This window comes from Leptopilina heterotoma, unplaced genomic scaffold (genome assembly GCF_015476425.1).
Source record: "Leptopilina heterotoma isolate Lh14 unplaced genomic scaffold, ASM1547642v1 Lhet_43, whole genome shotgun sequence".
NCBI lineage: Eukaryota > Metazoa > Arthropoda > Insecta > Hymenoptera > Figitidae > Leptopilina > Leptopilina heterotoma.
Window position 1 is genome coordinate 637,876 of NW_025111081.1, and position 17,513 is coordinate 655,388.

The 17,513-nt window shown below is 25.1% G+C and overlaps 3 protein-coding genes and 1 pseudogene across 13 annotated transcripts; 1 reads left to right on the top strand and 3 right to left on the bottom strand.

The window, feature by feature from the left end:
• Positions 1-820: 820 nt before the first annotated feature.
• Positions 821-1,360, bottom strand: LOC122506697 (histone H2A-like). The gene has a single exon (XM_043619016.1). The coding sequence runs from the start codon at positions 1,244-1,246 to the stop codon at positions 872-874; it is 375 nt and encodes a 124-aa protein (XP_043474951.1). The 5' UTR covers positions 1,247-1,360; the 3' UTR covers positions 821-871.
• A 100-nt stretch (positions 1,361-1,460) lies between these two features.
• LOC122506710 (histone H2B) lies at positions 1,461-1,929 on the top strand. Its single transcript, XM_043619028.1, has one exon. It carries the CDS (start codon positions 1,522-1,524, stop codon positions 1,891-1,893), a length of 372 nt encoding a protein of 123 aa, XP_043474963.1. The 5' UTR covers positions 1,461-1,521; the 3' UTR covers positions 1,894-1,929.
• Positions 1,930-3,867: 1,938 nt separating this feature from the next.
• Positions 3,868-16,235, bottom strand: LOC122506655 (secreted protein C-like). Of its 11 annotated transcripts, none has more exons than XM_043618966.1 (21): positions 16,092-16,235; positions 11,031-11,190; positions 10,930-10,947; positions 10,563-10,601; positions 10,423-10,449; positions 8,969-9,007; positions 7,607-7,633; positions 7,319-7,348; positions 7,171-7,197; positions 6,642-6,668; positions 6,406-6,432; positions 6,309-6,335; positions 6,214-6,240; positions 6,117-6,143; positions 5,750-5,776; positions 5,125-5,148; positions 4,833-4,859; positions 4,537-4,566; positions 4,345-4,371; positions 4,230-4,270; positions 3,868-3,929 (listed from the first exon to the last, which is right to left on the bottom strand). In XM_043618966.1, exons 2-20 carry the CDS (start codon positions 11,125-11,127, stop codon positions 4,230-4,232), a joined length of 615 nt encoding a protein of 204 aa, XP_043474901.1. In that variant the 5' UTR covers positions 11,128-11,190; positions 16,092-16,235; the 3' UTR covers positions 3,868-3,929. The 11 variants fall into 11 exon arrangements, with proteins under 11 accessions (XP_043474901.1, XP_043474899.1, XP_043474900.1 ...); XM_043618964.1 differs by having other exon boundaries at positions 10,930-10,950; XM_043618965.1 differs by having other exon boundaries at positions 3,868-3,947; positions 10,930-10,950.
• Positions 16,236-17,253: 1,018 nt separating this feature from the next.
• LOC122506752 lies at positions 17,254-17,374 on the bottom strand (annotated as a pseudogene).
• Between the last annotated feature and the right edge of the window lie 139 nt (positions 17,375-17,513).

A 17,513-nucleotide genomic window follows, 5' to 3' on the forward strand; every position in this document is an offset into this window, starting at 1 on the left:
TGGTATAAATTATATAAATAGGTATTCAATTATTTTCGTAAATAATAGAATTCTTAGTAATTATTATTTTTAATTCAATTTTAATCGAAAAATGTAGGTAATTATGCTTACAAATTTTATTAAAATCAGTCGAAAGAATTTAATGATTTGAAAATGTATTGATAAAATTTTTTATGAGAATTCAGTTTTGAGAAACATTCAATTGTTCAATAAATCATTTATTTTTGTAGGGCAAGGGGCCCAAGTTGGCCACCCATCATTTGAACACTAATTTCTAAACGGTATTGCATAACATAATTAATACTATATGCCCTGAAACTGTTTGCAACAACACAACTGAAAAAGGAGCCAAATATTTTTATTCTTTAGTGTTCTTGGGTAAAGTTGTGGTCAACACAAATTGGCCTCAACTGGGATTTACCAAAGTATTTTATTTTTATACACTGAGAGACCTTTGGGACTGTAGCGGAACTTTTGGACTGTCACGCGCCCAAAATTTTATCGCAGCAACCCAAAAGTATAGTCCTGCAGCATTCCGCGAAAATGGTCAGTAGCAGCCAATCGAAAGTCTGCTGCTGACCCAAAGGTCTCTCAGTGTAAAATAAAGTTTAATTAGATTTTCAGTTATAAACCAATAAAAAATTTAAGTAAAATCAAACTAATATTTAAAATAATATCCTGCGTGGAAATTTTCCCAAAGGCCAATCTGTACCAGATTTGGGTTGGCATGTAAGAAAAAATAAAAATATCAGTTAATCATATAAATATTTAAGTAGTATGTATAAATGTAAAGAACATAGAATTCAAACGTAAAAAACTGTTGTTGGCCCTGAAAAGGGCCGATTGTTTTGTGAGGGTGAGTATGGAAAATTTAAGCTTTCTTTTCGGTTTTCTTGGGCAAAAGAACAGCTTGGATGTTGGGGAGAACACCACCCTGGGCGATGGTGACTCCAGACAGGAGCTTGTTCAATTCCTCGTCATTTCTGATGGCGAGTTGAAGATGACGGGGGATGATTCTCGACTTCTTGTTGTCACGAGCTGCGTTTCCGGCCAACTCCAAAACTTCAGCAGCCAAGTATTCCATTACTGCGGCTAGGTACACTGGAGCACCTGCACCAACTCGCTCGGCGTAGTTTCCTTTGCGCAAGAGACGATGGATACGACCGACTGGGAACTGGAGTCCTGCTCGGTTGGAGCGGGTCTTTGACTTTCCCTTGGTCTTGCCTCCTTTGCCACGTCCTGACATTTTTGATTTAGTTTTAGGTTAACGAAGTAAACACAACGAAGAATACAAAGCGAATGATGTTCTGCGCCAGAAATCCGCCTATTTACGCTCTCCCCACAGGTCACCCCCTCCACTGCGCTCCCCTCTCTTTTTCGTGAGTGGCAGATGGTTGCAGTGAGTGCCCGCACCAATCAAAATGCCGCAGGCGGACATAAATACGGTGCCGCCAGTGTGCAAAATATCAATTCACCCTGAATTGCCTTTGTGGTCAGACGTTCTTTCTCTGAAAAACAACTATGCCTCCTAAAGCAAGTGGTAAAGCCGTGAAGAAAGCCGGCAAGGCTCAAAAGAATATTACCAAGACCGACAAGAAGAAGAAGCGCAAGAGGAAGGAGAGCTATGCCATCTACATCTACAAAGTGTTGAAGCAAGTGCACCCCGACACTGGAGTCTCCAGCAAGGCCATGAGCATCATGAATTCGTTCGTGAACGACATCTTCGAGCGCATCGCAGCCGAATCTTCCCGCTTGGCCCACTACAACAAGAGGTCCACCATCACCTCCCGGGAGATCCAAACTGCCGTCAGGCTTCTTCTTCCTGGTGAACTCGCCAAGCACGCCGTCTCTGAAGGCACCAAGGCTGTCACCAAGTACACCAGCTCCAAGTAAATTCTGTCCACCTTTCTCGAAAAACAATCGGCCCTTTTCAGGGCCAACAAATATTTTTACGAAAGAATTATTTGGTTCCAAATGTGTTGCAGTATTAGGACTAGCTTTCTGATAAGTCACATGTTTACATTGAAAATTTAATAGTATCCAGTTAAATCTTTTTTATATTATTGAAACAGTTTACTGATGTATATATTTCTGCTAACAGCTGAACTCATTTTTAGGTTGAGTGAAATTTTAGTTTTAATATCAAGTGTTAAACTAAAGAAAAAATTATAAAATATTTACTAAGTTATATAAATTATCAAACTTTTAGCAAATTTTAATATAATTTTACTAAATATTGTAAGTTTTTTAATGTTTAGTATTTCTGATACTATATCATAAAATACCTTTGTCACATTGTGTCCTACAGTCCTACACTTGTAATATACTTTTATAAAATATCATAGTACCTTTTTTCCGCATATATCTGAAGATGTCATTGACGCTCAGCATCGAAATAGTTGTTTTCTTATTGTTAGTGATCACACCTTTAAAAATTGTACTTCTTTCATTCATCTAGGAAGTAAAAAAGTTTTAAAGCAAAACGACGCCCGACAATGTAATTAAGAAATTTATGATTATCACAGTAAATCATGAGGTGTTAAAATAACAACAGAATATATTAAAAAAATTTGCAACAGTTTAATTTCTCTCATATAGTCACAGTCTCGTTCTAGTTCTAGTCAATCTCAGTTCGATTTACAAGTCAGGTCTCAGTCAAGTCTTCGTCTAAATTTTAGTCAAAGTCAAGGTCAAAGACTAAGTCTTAGTCAAACTCTAAGTTTTAGTCAAGGTCTAAGCCTTAGTCAAAGTCTAGGTATTAGTCTAAGTCTAAGTCTTAGTTAAATTCTAAGTCATAGTCTAAGTCTTAGTCAAAGTCTAATTCTTAGTCAAAGTCTTAGTCAAGTTTTAATCAAGTCTTAATCAAATCTTAGTCAAAGTCTAAGTCTTAGTCAAAGTATAAATCAAAGTCTTAGTCAAAGTCTGAGTAGTAGTTATAGTCAAAGTCTTAGTCTAAGTCAAGGTCAAGGTGAGTAAACTAGTTGTGACTAGCTTGGAACTAGATTGGAAATAGGTAATCACTATTTCAATAACTATTTTGGTCTAGGTTGGCACGACGTTGGTAATATATTCACAATAGAAATTTCCATGTAGAAATTTTCCTACGTGTCCCTACCAAATAATGGAATCTGACTAAGAATCACACTAGATAATCTAGTCTGGAAAAATCTGTCTAGAACACGTTCAGATTCTTGTGAGTAAATTTGGACTAAAAATACTTAGCTAGATTACTCATAAAATCTAGATAGATAATTCAGATAAGAAATCACTGGTTAGACCCTTGCTAAATTCTGGTCAAAGAAGCCCCGAGTCGGACTTCGATTATTTTTTAGTGTTTTCAATTATGTTATCTTTTTAAGTATGAGTTCAATGTCCAAACAAGACGCAAATATTGTTAGAATGTTTGTATAACCAAAAGACACGCTTTGACTTTCTTTGACAAATCGTTGGCATGCTTTGATTCAAAGTCAAATTTCATTCGTGTTTAAAAATAACACGAAAATGGATTATTGTAATTCTTTTTGTGAATTTTTAATTAAATTATGACTACCTTTGTTAATTTAAAAAATTATTGACCTTAAGTACACGGAAATAGTAGGTAATCTATAAGATGAAATTTTGTGAAAAAATGAAAAGAAAAAAATTTATTATTAAAAATAATTAAAAAATGATATGGAGAATATAATTGATTATTTTGACGAAATTAATTTACCGATAAGTTTTATCAATCTTTTCAACAATTAGAAAATTATTTTATAAAAATTTTATAGCGTAGAATGTAAAAAGGCATCTTTTTCATCCCACTCTATCCTATCAATATAGGTATATATAAAGGGAAAATTTTTAATCAAAGAAGTAAAACAAATATTTGAAGTGAAGCTTTTATTTTTCTTCAGAAATACAATACGATTTCTCGATGTACAAGCATACTGAAAAATCGAAAAAAGCTTTAAAGAAATTTTACTAACTCATATAAATTATATTGATAATAAAAAATATTTTCGTATTTTCAGTATATACATAAAAACAATAATATATATATAAAAGAGTGAAATGCAAATTGACTTTAAAAAAAATAACAATTTTTATAATTCACAAAAATTCTATATAGATGGAATGTAAGAGTTATTATAATATTTTTCGAAAAAACAATTTTAGACAAAATTTATTTAAAATTTTTAAAGAACAATGAGTGGAAACTGAAAAAACTTTTATTTTAGAAAACGTACTTATTCCCATGGGCGATATTTTTTGGAAGACTCATCAGAACCTAAAATTAATTTTAACCAGTTAATTCATTTTAATTACGCGTAATAAAATAAAAAAAGAAGTGCTTTGACATACCTTTTGAGTTGTATTTAGAACTTCCACCTACAACATTAAAAAAAATTATTAATTTCAATTTTTAGATTAGAGTACATTTTAGTTTCAATTAAAGTTGGAAAAACAGAAGACTATTTTCTATTAATAGTAGTCTATTTCTATTAATTAGTCGATAGACAAAAAATTCTAAATAAATACTTAAGTATAACGTACCAGAGTTATCGGTTCGAGATGATGAACCACCTACAAGATTTGTTAAAAGAAAAAAAATCACATTTGAAATTGAATTGAAATCACTCTTTAGAATTTATTATAGTTGTAAAATATTAGTAAATATTATAATTATCTTATAATTTGTTAATTCGAAAAAAATTTACAATCTTGTGAGAATTGTAATAAAAAATTGTAAAATATTTAAATGCTTGACTTAACGATTTAATTTGGAGAAAACATGGAATATAATTTTACAAAGAGGAATAGTTATATTTAATATTTATAACATTACGTACTACTTCTGCTGGGATCTATACGCTCAACTGAAAACAAATTTTAGTTATATTTTTAAAATTGGTATACAAATTTTTTTATACCTATGACATATAAGAAGGTATTATAATTACTGGAAAAATTATATGTGGTTATAATATATACATATGTATAATAGATTACAAAAAATATTAAATAAATGCCATGCTAGTATCTGTATAGATATACATAACCTAAATATTTAAAATATATAACACCTTCCCGTTAATTTACATGAAGATTTATTATTTGAATAAATACTTTAATTAAACTTACAAGAACCGCCATTAAATCCGGTATCTATAAAATGGAATACGATAAAAATATTGTTAAATTTAATTTTCATAGATAGAATCATAGGTATTGATATTATATATGGCTTCATATATCCCAATCTTGGTAAAAACGACAGGGCTATGGCTGGCATCAAGGCTATAGTCACACATTTAACCTTTACACTGCTAATGAGTCTAAAGGTCGCAAATCATGAAGCTGACATCAGATTTTAAAAACTCAAAATGTCGGATCCAACATGGCCGACTATTTTTCAAAAATCAATCAAAATCACTTGAATTATTGACACTTGAGGGTTTTCGGGGTCTCTCATAACAAAAATAACATCAGATTTACAAAATTAAAAATGTCTGACTTGATATGTTAAATAAATATACAAAAATCTAAAGTAGTAATTTCATATATTTTGTTCGTGAGTATAGAGGTTTTATATAATGATTTTGACACCATATTCGTAATCAGACACCTCAAAAACCCCCAAATAATACATTTTAAATAATATTTCGATCGATTTTTTAGTTAATTATCGGCCATGTTGGATCCGACATTTTGAATTTTTCAAATCTGATGCCATATTTGTAATTTACAAAAGCTTTTTTAAACTTACAAGAACTAGGATATCTTGAACTTCCAGCTAGAACATTTGTTAAAAGAAAAATAATTACAATTTTAATATTAGTATCCTTTATAGTTGTATAATTAATCGATCAATTCAAATTAAATATTATTATTATTATTATTTTTTATTATTATTCTTATTATTATTATTATTATTATTATTATTATTATTATTATTATTATTATTATTATTATTATTATTATTATTATTATTATTATTATTATTATTATAGTAAATCTTTTTTTAAAATTATTTTTCTCGAATATTTAAAATATGTGGTCTGAAATAAAAATTCAAATGGAGGATCCAAGAAGGCTTTTAAGATTAAAGTACAACAAGCGTGTTTGGAACATACCTCCTGAGCTATATTTGGAACTTCCAGCTACAACATTAAAAAAAATAATTAATCTCAATTTTAAGATTAAAGTACAACAAGCGTGTTTGGAACATACCTCCTGAGCTATATTTGGAACTTCCAGCTACAACAATAAAAAATAATTAATCTCAATTTTAAGATTAAAGTACAACAAGCGTGTTTGGAACATACCTCCTGAGCTATATTTGGAACTTCCAGCTACAACATTAAAAAAAATAATTAATCTCAATTTTAAGGTTAAACTACAACAAGCGTGTTTGGAACATACCGCCTGAGCTGTATTTGGAACTTCCAGCTATAACATTTAAAAAAAATTATTAGTTTCAATGTTAAGATTAAAATAAAATTAAATAATATTAATGCATCTATTATTTAGTAGATCGCAAAAATGTGCAATCTCAAGAAAACCACACTAAAAAATTATAGTTTTTAATAACTTGAAATATATTTAACAAAGAGGAATAAATTAATTAATGATTAAATAAATACTTTAGTACAACGTACGCATGTTATATTGATGACGTGAATCCTCTGTAATAAAATTATTAGTAATAATTTTTATGTTGGTAATATAAAATCAATTTCTTTGTTTTGATGTTTAGATAAAATTCTTTATGAGAATTCTATTTTAAGAAACATTTAATTATTCAATAAATTATTTATTTTTTTTAGAAAAAAATAAAAAATAGCTGCATCGATGAAAAAAAATATTAATTCATGATATTTTAAAAATTCCTTTTGGATTATAAAAATTGATTAAAAAAGCAGCTCAGAGAAAAATTGTAACTAAAATTATCTATAAAATTATTTCATTTGTTGGCACATGAAAAAGTTATAATATTAATTTATCAAATTTTCCCACTTGTAAATTTCAGAATTTGTTTAACAATAAGAACATTTTTATTGTTTCTTTTTACTCCAAAAGAGTATAAAAAGTAATAACTAATTATTTGACAACAATATTATTATAATGAAAATTTTAATATTGATATTAATATATAGCCCGAGTCATCAATTTATAAAAATGACTTACGAGAACTCTGATATTTTAAATTTCCAGCTGGAAAAATAATTACAATTTTAATATTAGTTTTATTTCTTTTGAAAAAATATATATATAAAAATTTCGCATCGAAAATTATGCGAAATCATCGATTTATAAAAAAATTTATTAAACTTACATGAACCAGGAGGATAATTGGAACTTCCAACTGGAACATTTTTTAATAAAATTAATTACAATTTTTATATTAGTTTCCTCTTTATCATTAATTTTAGTTGTATAATATTATAGATTTCTCTTATAATTTGTCAATTACCAAAAATGTAGAATTTGGTAAAAATTGTGAATGTTTGTTAATACTAGGTACATAATTAATTTTATGCCTTTCAAATCTATTTTTATACTTTTTAATGTTATCGTGATACTAACAATGTTATCTATTTATAAAAACTTTTATTAAACTTACAATAACCAGGATATTTGGAACCTCCAGCTAGAAAAATTGTTAAAAGAAAAATAATTGAAATTCGTAATAGGGTAAGTGTACTAATTCCTGCGGTATTTTGGTCAAGACGTCTTTTAACTATAAAATATAATTTTTATATTGATCAAATTGAACTTATGTCTTATTAAATTTGTAGTTTGTGTTATTAAGATATGTTTACAATAAATAACATCTCTAAAATATAATTTATTTTAATAAATTTAATGAATTAAAAATAATATTCAATGCGTTTAATTCTGCGCGTTTGAGTCAGTTGCTGCGCATCAGTTGCTGCGCGAATTCAATTCCTGTGGGTCAGTTTCTGCGCATAATTTCGTGTTTATGTGTATAATACCGCAAACTACTATGAAATCAAAATGGGACAATGATTTTAATCAATGTTTAATTGAATAGAATATAAATTTATTAAAAATAAATATATATCATATATTAACAAAAGTAACAAATAATTTCTGAATTATCACATTTTTGAAACATTTAGTTAAAACTTAATAACAGAATTCTTCCTTAATTAATTTATGTATTTATTAAATTTTCTTTAGTTTTTCCTCCATAATCTTCATTTTTTCTTTCATTTTCATAATTTTTTCTTGCTCTTTTTCAAAATAGATAGTCTATTGTAACCAGTCTTAGTTGATTTTCTGAGGGCGCAGAAATTAAATCAAGCCCAAATTCTGTGTTAATTACTGCTCTTAAAAATAAAATATAATAACAGACAAAAATAAAGTAAAGTTTAATTTTTCTTTTAAAACAAGGTTTTCTTTATCTAAAATCATCATAATAATAACCACTTTAAGTCTAAAAACAATAATAAAGCCTTTTTTATGTAGGTATTTTTGCACCGCCAGCAAAGTTAGCAATGAAAATAAATAAAACCTTGAACACGTCAACTTTTAATTAAAATAAAATACATAAATATTATGTTTTGGTATATACTTCCTATATCTATTTTAAAACTTACATCGTTAAGTAATTTTTAAAAAAAATTTCAAAATTATTTGTGCCCTGAACAAATGTATTCACTTAAATTATTAAAATGCCGCAGAAACTGAAGCACCCGCAGCAATTGACGCACTTACCCTAAGTAAGTAAAATGTTTTCCTTTTTTTCGAAAAATTCAAAAATTTCCAATTTTATTTTAAATTTAAATTTGTAATTATTTTTTATAAATATTTATTTATTGTTATTATTTCCTTCTGAAAATTGAGATTTTTCTTACAAAAATATTAAGAAACGGTAATATGACGTAATGTTTTTTTCCCAAAAGAAAAAAATGAGTTTAATATTATAGTTAATTTATATAAATACTTAAGTATAACGTACCACTGCTACCGGTGTTATAATTTTTACGTGAAAGGTCCACTGAAAAAAATTGTTAGTTATAACTTTTGTATTGGTATACATTTTTTTTCATTGTTACCACATGAGAATGTATTATATTTGATCCATAATATTATTATATGATTGATTATTTAAAAAAACAATTAGCAACAATTCGCACGCTAAAGCGCGCGGCTAACTTCTTACTACCTTTTTTAAAATAAAATTAGCAATTTTAAAAAATAATAGAATTTAAAAATTTTCTAGTTTAAATTTTTGTTGAAAACACTAAAAAAAATCAATTTTGGAGAAATTACAAATAATTACAGAAATTCAATTATTTTCAAAAGTTAAAATTCTTCTTATAAAATTCAACTATGTTCAAAATTTGAAAAAAATTCTCGTGAAAATACCAATTATCTTTATAAATAACATAATTCTTCTCCAAAGTTCAATTATTTTCATAAATGTCAAAAAAATTCTTGTCCTAATTTCAATTATTTTCAAAAATTTTTCTAATTTCAATAATTTTCAATATCTAAGATTTTAATAAAATTTCTCAAAACGAATTCAATTATTTAAAGAAAATTTTAATAAAATTGTATGTAAACAATTAATTATTTTCATAATTAAATAAAATTTTTTTATGGAATTCAATTATTATTTTCATAAGAAATAATTGAAAATTTTAGAAAATAATAATTGAATTAAAATGATGAAAATAATGTTGATGAAGTTACAGTAACAATATTTTTATAATATAAAATAATGATTTTATCTCTCGGTCATCTTTAATTATTTGAAAACATGAAGAAAACGAATCATGAAGAAAACGATCACTTCGATATCTTCATGTTTTATATCAAATACTTTTATAAGTTGTTTAATTTAAAAAAGGTTTGAATTTGAAATTTTTGAATGTGGAAAATCCTGATCCAAAAATAAGATTAAAAATAGAAATTTTGCAAATATTTTTCTTCTTTTTTGTTTCTTAACTTTTTTATAATTTTCCTTTTCAAACATTTTTAATTTTAAAACTAATATATTGAAAATCATCGAATTTTTGCAAAGAATTTTTTTCAAAAAATTTGATAATAATATTATTTAGGAAAATAATTGAATTTTCACAAAAAATTTTATTAAAATTAAAAAAAAATCCTAATTAAATTCTTTTGAAGAATTTCTTTGAATTTTTTTTAAACTAATGGAGTTTTTTTTTGATAATTTTAATTGAAAATTTTAAAAGCAATTGAATTTTATGAAGAAGAATTTTATTAAAATTGTATTGAAAATAATTGAATTCTTGCGAAGAATTTTACTATTTATAAAAATAATTGAATTGTTTCGAAGAATTTTTTAAAATTTTAGGACACACAATATTTGAAATTTTATGGAAATATTTAAATATATTTGAATTCATCCGAGGAATTCAATTAAAATTGTTTGGACAAACTTACGTGGTTGATCATTTCCATAACGTGATCCTGCAACATTCAATATTACAAAATATAATTACGATTGAACTTCACTTAAGGTAAGTTCGTTTAATCAGTTAATTTTAGTTTTCATTAGGGTTGAACATGGGTTAAATACGTACCACTTTCTCTTGAAGATGAAGCACGAGAATCAGAAGAATCTGCAAAATAGTTATAGTGTCATAGAACTCTCTAAATTTGAATTAGTAAAAATATTTACTAATTGGAATTAGTGACTGACTTTTTGCTTTTGAATTAGTAAATTTTACTAATAAATTAGCAAAAATTACTATTTACTTGTAAAATTTACTAATTCAAAAGCAAAAAGTCAGTCACTAATTCAAATTAGTAAAGATTTTTACTAATTCAAATTTAGAGAGAAAATAAAAGAATTAACAGATTAACTTTTTTTCTTCATGAATGAAAGTAGTGTATAAAAAAAACTTTTAATACTTATTGTTAAATATGACTTATTACAAATAAATATACCTTTACTTCCGTAAGCATCTTCTGAAAAATATTCTACAAGTAGTACAATACTTATTGTATTTTATATCGCATAATATATTTCTATATTCATTCAAACATACTTGAATATCTGCCAGAGGCATTAACTTCATTATTAATGCATATTGACAGAATAGTTAAAATTGCAATCCAAGTACACAGCGATCCGTAACTTATCATTTTGTTAACGATTGTTAGTATTATCGTTAAAAATAATTCTTGACAGAACGAACGTGGTTATACCTTAAAATAATTCGTAAAATTTCATCAGTTTGACAAAAGGATTTATTAGTTTTAATCATGTCATAAAATTTTATAATGCTTAATGTTGTTGAAGTTCACAATGTTCATGATTAACAAAATTTTAAGTGGTGTAAGTTGAAATGTAAAATATAAAATCTATTATGAATTCACTGTTAGGAATAAAATAAAAAATTTTTTAAATTCTTAACTTCTACTTTAAAATTAAATAATTAATGTAATATGACGAAGCAAAAGGAAAATCATCTGAATAAAGTAAATTGTAATTGTACAATATTGTCAATAATACTGTATATAATTATAATTTTGCAATATTTTTAAATTAGTCATCAAATAATATTTCAAAGTGAAAATAAATTTTGATGACACATCAGTGTCATCTGAGCGATTTTTTTTAAAAGATTTTTGTAAATTTCTTTTTGTAAAGTTGTCCTCCAAAAAGACCTACAATTAAAAAAATTTGAAAAAAATTCCATATTTTCGGATATATGCCTAATATTATACGTTGATATATTTTACAACATTGCATGATTCTTTCGTGAAAAAATGAGGCGCATGAAAAGTCTCCAATTTTTATTTTTCGAATCTTTATTTATTTATCGAAATTCTTTTTATCTAATAAGAATTAATTATAATTTCTTTTAATCGAAAGAATAATTATCAAAAACATTATTTTTTTGAATGACTAATTAACAGAATTTAAAAATTTAAATTTAAAATTAAAAAATTAAAAAATTATTAATTATTACAAATATTGTTTAAACCAATTAACTACGCTAAATATCATTAGGGAAAATGTTTTAAACAATATTTGTAATAATTAATATATGTTATATAATAAAATAATAAACTTTTTTCAAATTTAGCGCCATATTCTTCAGAGATGGGAAACGTCGAAACCGTATATTCTGTAGGTGAAATAACTATTCGGTGCAATTCTTATTATGACATTTATAGGTTAGGAAAATGATAAATTAGAGAATTTAAATCTTAGAAAAAATGTATGTTATGTAAAATACGAATTAGGAAATATAAAAATTATGAAAAAGAATTATTTGGAAAAATGAATATTAGGAAAAATAAAAAATCGATTGAAAATAATAATTTAAAATATAATTTTGGTAAGAAAAAAATTATACGAAATAATTATTCGAATAAAATAAAATTATTAAAACTGGTTATTATACAATAAAAAAATTTGTATAAAAAATTATTAGATATTACAAAAATTTTGAAAAATAATATTTCGATATAATAATAATAATTATGAGAAGTGACAATTCGGTAAAGTTATAGTTAGAAGAAATACGAGTTAAAAAATGTAGTAATTATAAAGAAGAATGATTAGGAGTAAAGAAAATTATGAGTAATGTTAATTCGAAAAAGTTAAAATTATTTTGAAAAACATTTATAAGAAAAAAGTTTTTATAACAAATGATATTTCGATAAAATAAAATTTAGAGACTTTAGAATTTAGAACATTTACACATTATGAAAAAATATTGTTAGGAACAATAGATTTTTTAAAAATTGGTAATTCGGTAATATTAAAATTATATTGAATAATAATTTGGGAACATAATTATTATAATTATTAACAAATCTATAAAATAATATTTATCAAAATTGAAATTTCGAAAATGAAAATATTAGTGTAAATAAGAAATATAAAAAATAATCATTTTTAGAAATGATAATTCGGTTATTTGAATATTATAAAAAAATTTCTTTTGTAGTATTAAACATTCTGTTAATTATTCATTTAAAAAATAATGATTTTGCCAATTATTCTTTCGATTAAAAGAAATTATAATTAATTCTTATTAGATAAAAAGAATTTCGATAAAATAAAGATTCGGAAAATAAAAATTGGATACTTTTCATGCGCCTCGAAAAAATTATCTTAACCTTCAGATTATTTGAAAGTCGTTGACTAATAAAATTTTTAACTTTTCGTTACTAGAAAACGATTGTCATAATAGATTATATTACAAAAAACACGTGTGCAAAAAAATATGTTTATCAATTTTTAGCATGTATTTTTTTATAAGCTATTAAATACGAACAAAAGATATAAAAACGAACAATAAATTATTCACATAATCTTTCGAACAGAAGAAATTTATAATAAATTTTGTAAACTTGTATATATTCATTTATATTTTATAATATTCAAATTAATTGTTTACTTTTAAAACTTTTAGGGTCATTTGGGGTAAATGTAAACAGTAGATGTTTCAGCTAAATTTACAAATTTAAAAATAAGTACGACGTCAATATTTTTACCTCAGCTCACCTACAAGATGTTCTGAGTATTGTCAATATTTTATTTTGACAATTGGCAATGCCATAGTGTAAGTTATTTTTTAATGCAAAAAAGATTGAAAATCAAAATTTTACTGTTTCAGTATTTTGTCTCGCATTTGCATAAAAATAAATTTAAAAATCAAACAAAAATATGTAATTCTTCCTTATTAATGCCCTAACAAAAATTGACTTTGATTTTTGATTTTCGTCAATTCAGTTAATAAATAATTAAGTGTTTACATTTACCCCGAGAATTCGAAAACTCGGGGTAAATGTAAACAGAACTTGAACTACATTTTAAAAGAAAATAATTGAATAAATTTGCTTCTATTTCACAATTTCATTAATTTGTCAATGTAAAATTACATAGAAAAGAAAATCAGGTCCTCTTTAAAAAAAAAAATTTGATAAAAAAGAATTTTTTTTTGAAAAGATCAATTTTTAAAAATATTTTTAGGTTCATCCGCCATTTTGAAAATTTAAAATTTGACTTCAAATTCGTATTCAGCGACCTCAAAAACCCCCGAGTAGCCAGATAACAAGTTCATGCAAAAGAAATCCGCCCGTTTTACCTTTTAACAAAAAAAACTAATGTTTTTCGTGAAAAATAGATATTCCGTTTACATTTACCCCAATTGACCCTAATTATATTTATATTTTATATAATATTCGAATTTCTTGTTTACTTTTTAAATTTTATTGGGCGAATTGGTTGTATTAATCTGAAAAATTTAGCTACAGCGATAATATGACATTAAATTGTAAAAAAGTAAAAAAATGTGTATTTTTTAAATTTCGAATTTTTTTAAATATAGTTACGTTTCAAATTTATAGGTCATAGAATAAAATTCAATGAAAATTAAGTGTGTTACTGTCGATTAAAAATCAAATTTCATGAAAATTTTAATGATTTTTAGACACTTAAGTAACTTAAACTATTTTTTCTGCATTAAACAGTAAAAAATGTTTAGGTTTTAATTTTTTTATTTATAGTCTATTTCATCACAAAAATTTTGAGCCCTTGTGGACCTCGATTGAATTAAAAATGACAATTCTACACTAGATTTAGTGAACAATGTCAGTTTTTCGAATTTCAAAATGGCGGATCCAATATGGCGGACAGATTTTTTATAAATTTATCAAATTCATCTCAAATTTGTTACTCGAGTGTTTTCGAGGTCGCTGATTACGAATCCGATGTCAGATTTCGAAAATTCAAAGAGGTGGATTCAATAGGTGCGAATTCGATGGATTTTTAAAAAACTCGTCCACCATAATGAACCCCGAGTAACGAATTTGAGACGAATTTGATTGACTTTTAAAAACTTGTCCGACATTTTGGATGCGCAATTTTGAAATTTTAAAAACTGACATTGGACTCGAAATCAACGACTCAAAAAAAACCTTTGATTAGTGGTTTTAGTAATTTCAAAGTATCGACTGTTTATCGATAAAATCGAATAACTCGAGTAAATATTAACCAATTTTGCTCACATTTTTTTTTCTATAAAGAATAATAAAAGAAATAATTCTGATAAGTTTATTCAATATTTTGGATACTAAAACTAAAAAAATATCGACTTTTCGAAAATTATACAAACGTAGAGCCTAAACTTCTAAACGGATTTGTAAAATATTCTCGAATATTATTAATTAGGTTAAAATCTCTAAATACATTTCAGGAAATTTCAATATATTTCGTATTTTTTTGAAATATTTGGATTTTTCCCAAAAAAAATTAGATTTTTTTAAAATTTAGACAAACGTAGAGACTAAATTTCTAAACGGATAATAAATGTAAAATATTCTAGAATATTATTAATTGGGTTAAAATCTAGATATTTATTTTTGGAAACTTCAAACATTTCGTATTTTTTGAAATAATTAAAATTTTTCCACAAAAAATTGGATTTTTTTAAATAAAATAATTGAATTCTTTATAAAAATTTTGTTGAAAATAATTTAATTGTTTCGAAAGATTTAATATAGTTTTAGAAAATAATTTAAATCTTTTGGAAATTTTTAAAGCGAATTAAGAAAAAAGATTGAATTCTTTCCTGAAATGTTATTGAAAATAATTAATCTTTGCAAAAGATTTTAATATTTAAAGAAATAATATTGAATTCTTTTGTGACATTTTATTAACATTTTTTTAAAAATAATTTACTTTTTGCAAAAAATTTTAATAAAATTATTGGAAACAATTTAAAATATATTTTAATAAAATTCGTTTCAAATTTTATCATCTTTTATATTTAAGGGTTTTTATTGGGGTCGCTGAATTACGAATTATGTCAAAATTGAAATTAAAAATCCAAATCCTTGCTTTTTATTATAATTTATTCGTCCTCCATATTGGATCCGAAATATTAAATATTTTAAAAAATGATTTTAAATTCGTAATCAGCGACCCCAAAAACCCCCGAGTAACAATAAGTTTCATTAGCTTAGCTTTATTTACTTTTCGGTTTTGTAAATTTTGAAGAAATTTATAAAATATTATTGCTTAATATTTTGATAAGATTATTAAAAAATTATTGATGTTTTGAAATAGTAAAATTATAAATTTCTCTTACCAATTTCGGTTGTGTAGCTTTCAATGCACCTGGTTGTAATAGAAAAAAAATTCCCCGTATTGCTCTATTTAAACCATTATCATATCACGTTATATGTAACGTATAAACATAAAAAATACATAAATTTTATTAAAAATTTTTGCATAGATAAAAAATAAGAAATTATATTACGAAAAAGCAAAAAATGAAAATTATGAAATAAAAATGTTTTTCTTATTACTTCTTCTTATTATTAGTAAAATAAATAGCTATGTATATTGAGAGATATTTTACAAAATACATAAAAAGAATTGTCAACGATTACCATTTATATCGTATTTGAAAACACATGTGCACTTATATCTTTTTTAAATTCTAAAAGTATAGAATTTTATATATACTTTGACAATGAAGTTTACTTTTTCAATATTTTACTTAATTTAATTAACTTTTTTATTTAATCAGTTTTACTTGAATACTAAATATAATTAATTTTTATTTCAAAATATACGCAATAATAATAAAAAATATTTCAGTGCAAAGTTCTTGAAATATTTCTGCAAATAGGAAAATGTCCGCTTCTGTGGAAATATTGACGCGAAAGTTGAGAAAATATTTCATTGAAATATTCCTGCAATATTACACATAAAGATTCTGCAATATTGTGAAAATATTTCACAAAATTGAAAAATTTGTTAAACACCTCAAACCAATAGGAATTTTCTGAAATATTTTAAAACCCATAGGATATAGTAAGCCAAAAATTACTGCGCAGCTCTACAGGCCATAGAAACTGAGTTCGACCAGTGCGCATCATTTCAGTTGAATATTTCCAAAATATTTCAATGAAATATTTTCTCAACTTTCGCGTCAATATTTCCACAGAAGCGGACATTTTCCTGTTTGAACCTTGCACTGAAATATTTCAATCTTTCAGTGAAATATTCAGGAAATATTTAGGAAATATCATGTGCTGTGTGGGAGGGTTTCGATTAAAAATAAATCAATTTTTGATCACATTGATGATTTTTGGGATATTTTTACTATTAAGTGACATATATTTAAAAATAAAAATTACATAATTTAAAAAAAATTTTTGAAGATAAAAAATAATTAAATTGGAGACATGTTAAAAAAGCTTCGGAGATGAAATTATTTATTACCATTATTTTATTACAAAAAAAGCCAACAGCACGCGGTATTCCCAAGCGGTTACCCATCCAAGTACTAACCGCGCCCAAAAATGCTTAACTTCAGTGATCGGACGAGAACTGGTTTTTTCATCGCTTTGTTTGTTTGTAAACCAATATTTATTTAACAGGAAATATATGTACATTATTTACAGAGTTTAGTCTTATAAAAAACAGGTTTTTTCATCGTGGTGTGGCAGTTGCCTGTGAACTCAAGTGTTGTAAAAGTATAGTATATGAGCAAACTGAATAC

Excerpts from the sequence above, each read along its gene's own strand:
- LOC122506697 (XM_043619016.1), bottom strand. The coding sequence starts at position 1,246 with ATGTCAGGACGTGGCAAAGGAGGCAAGACCAAGGGAAAGTCAAAGACC.
- LOC122506710 (XM_043619028.1), top strand. The coding sequence starts at position 1,522 with ATGCCTCCTAAAGCAAGTGGTAAAGCCGTGAAGAAAGCCGGCAAGGCT.
- LOC122506655 (XM_043618964.1), bottom strand. The coding sequence starts at position 11,127 with ATGATAAGTTACGGATCGCTGTGTACTTGGATTGCAATTTTAACTATT. Across the intron at positions 6,336-6,405 it reads TTCCAAATACAGCTCAGGCG|CTGGAAGTTCCAAATATAGC; the intron begins GTATGTTCCAAA and ends TTAATGTTGTAG. Across the intron at positions 6,241-6,308 it reads TTCCAAATATAGCTCAGGAG|CTGGAAGTTCCAAATATAGC; the intron begins GTATGTTCCAAA and ends TTATTGTTGTAG.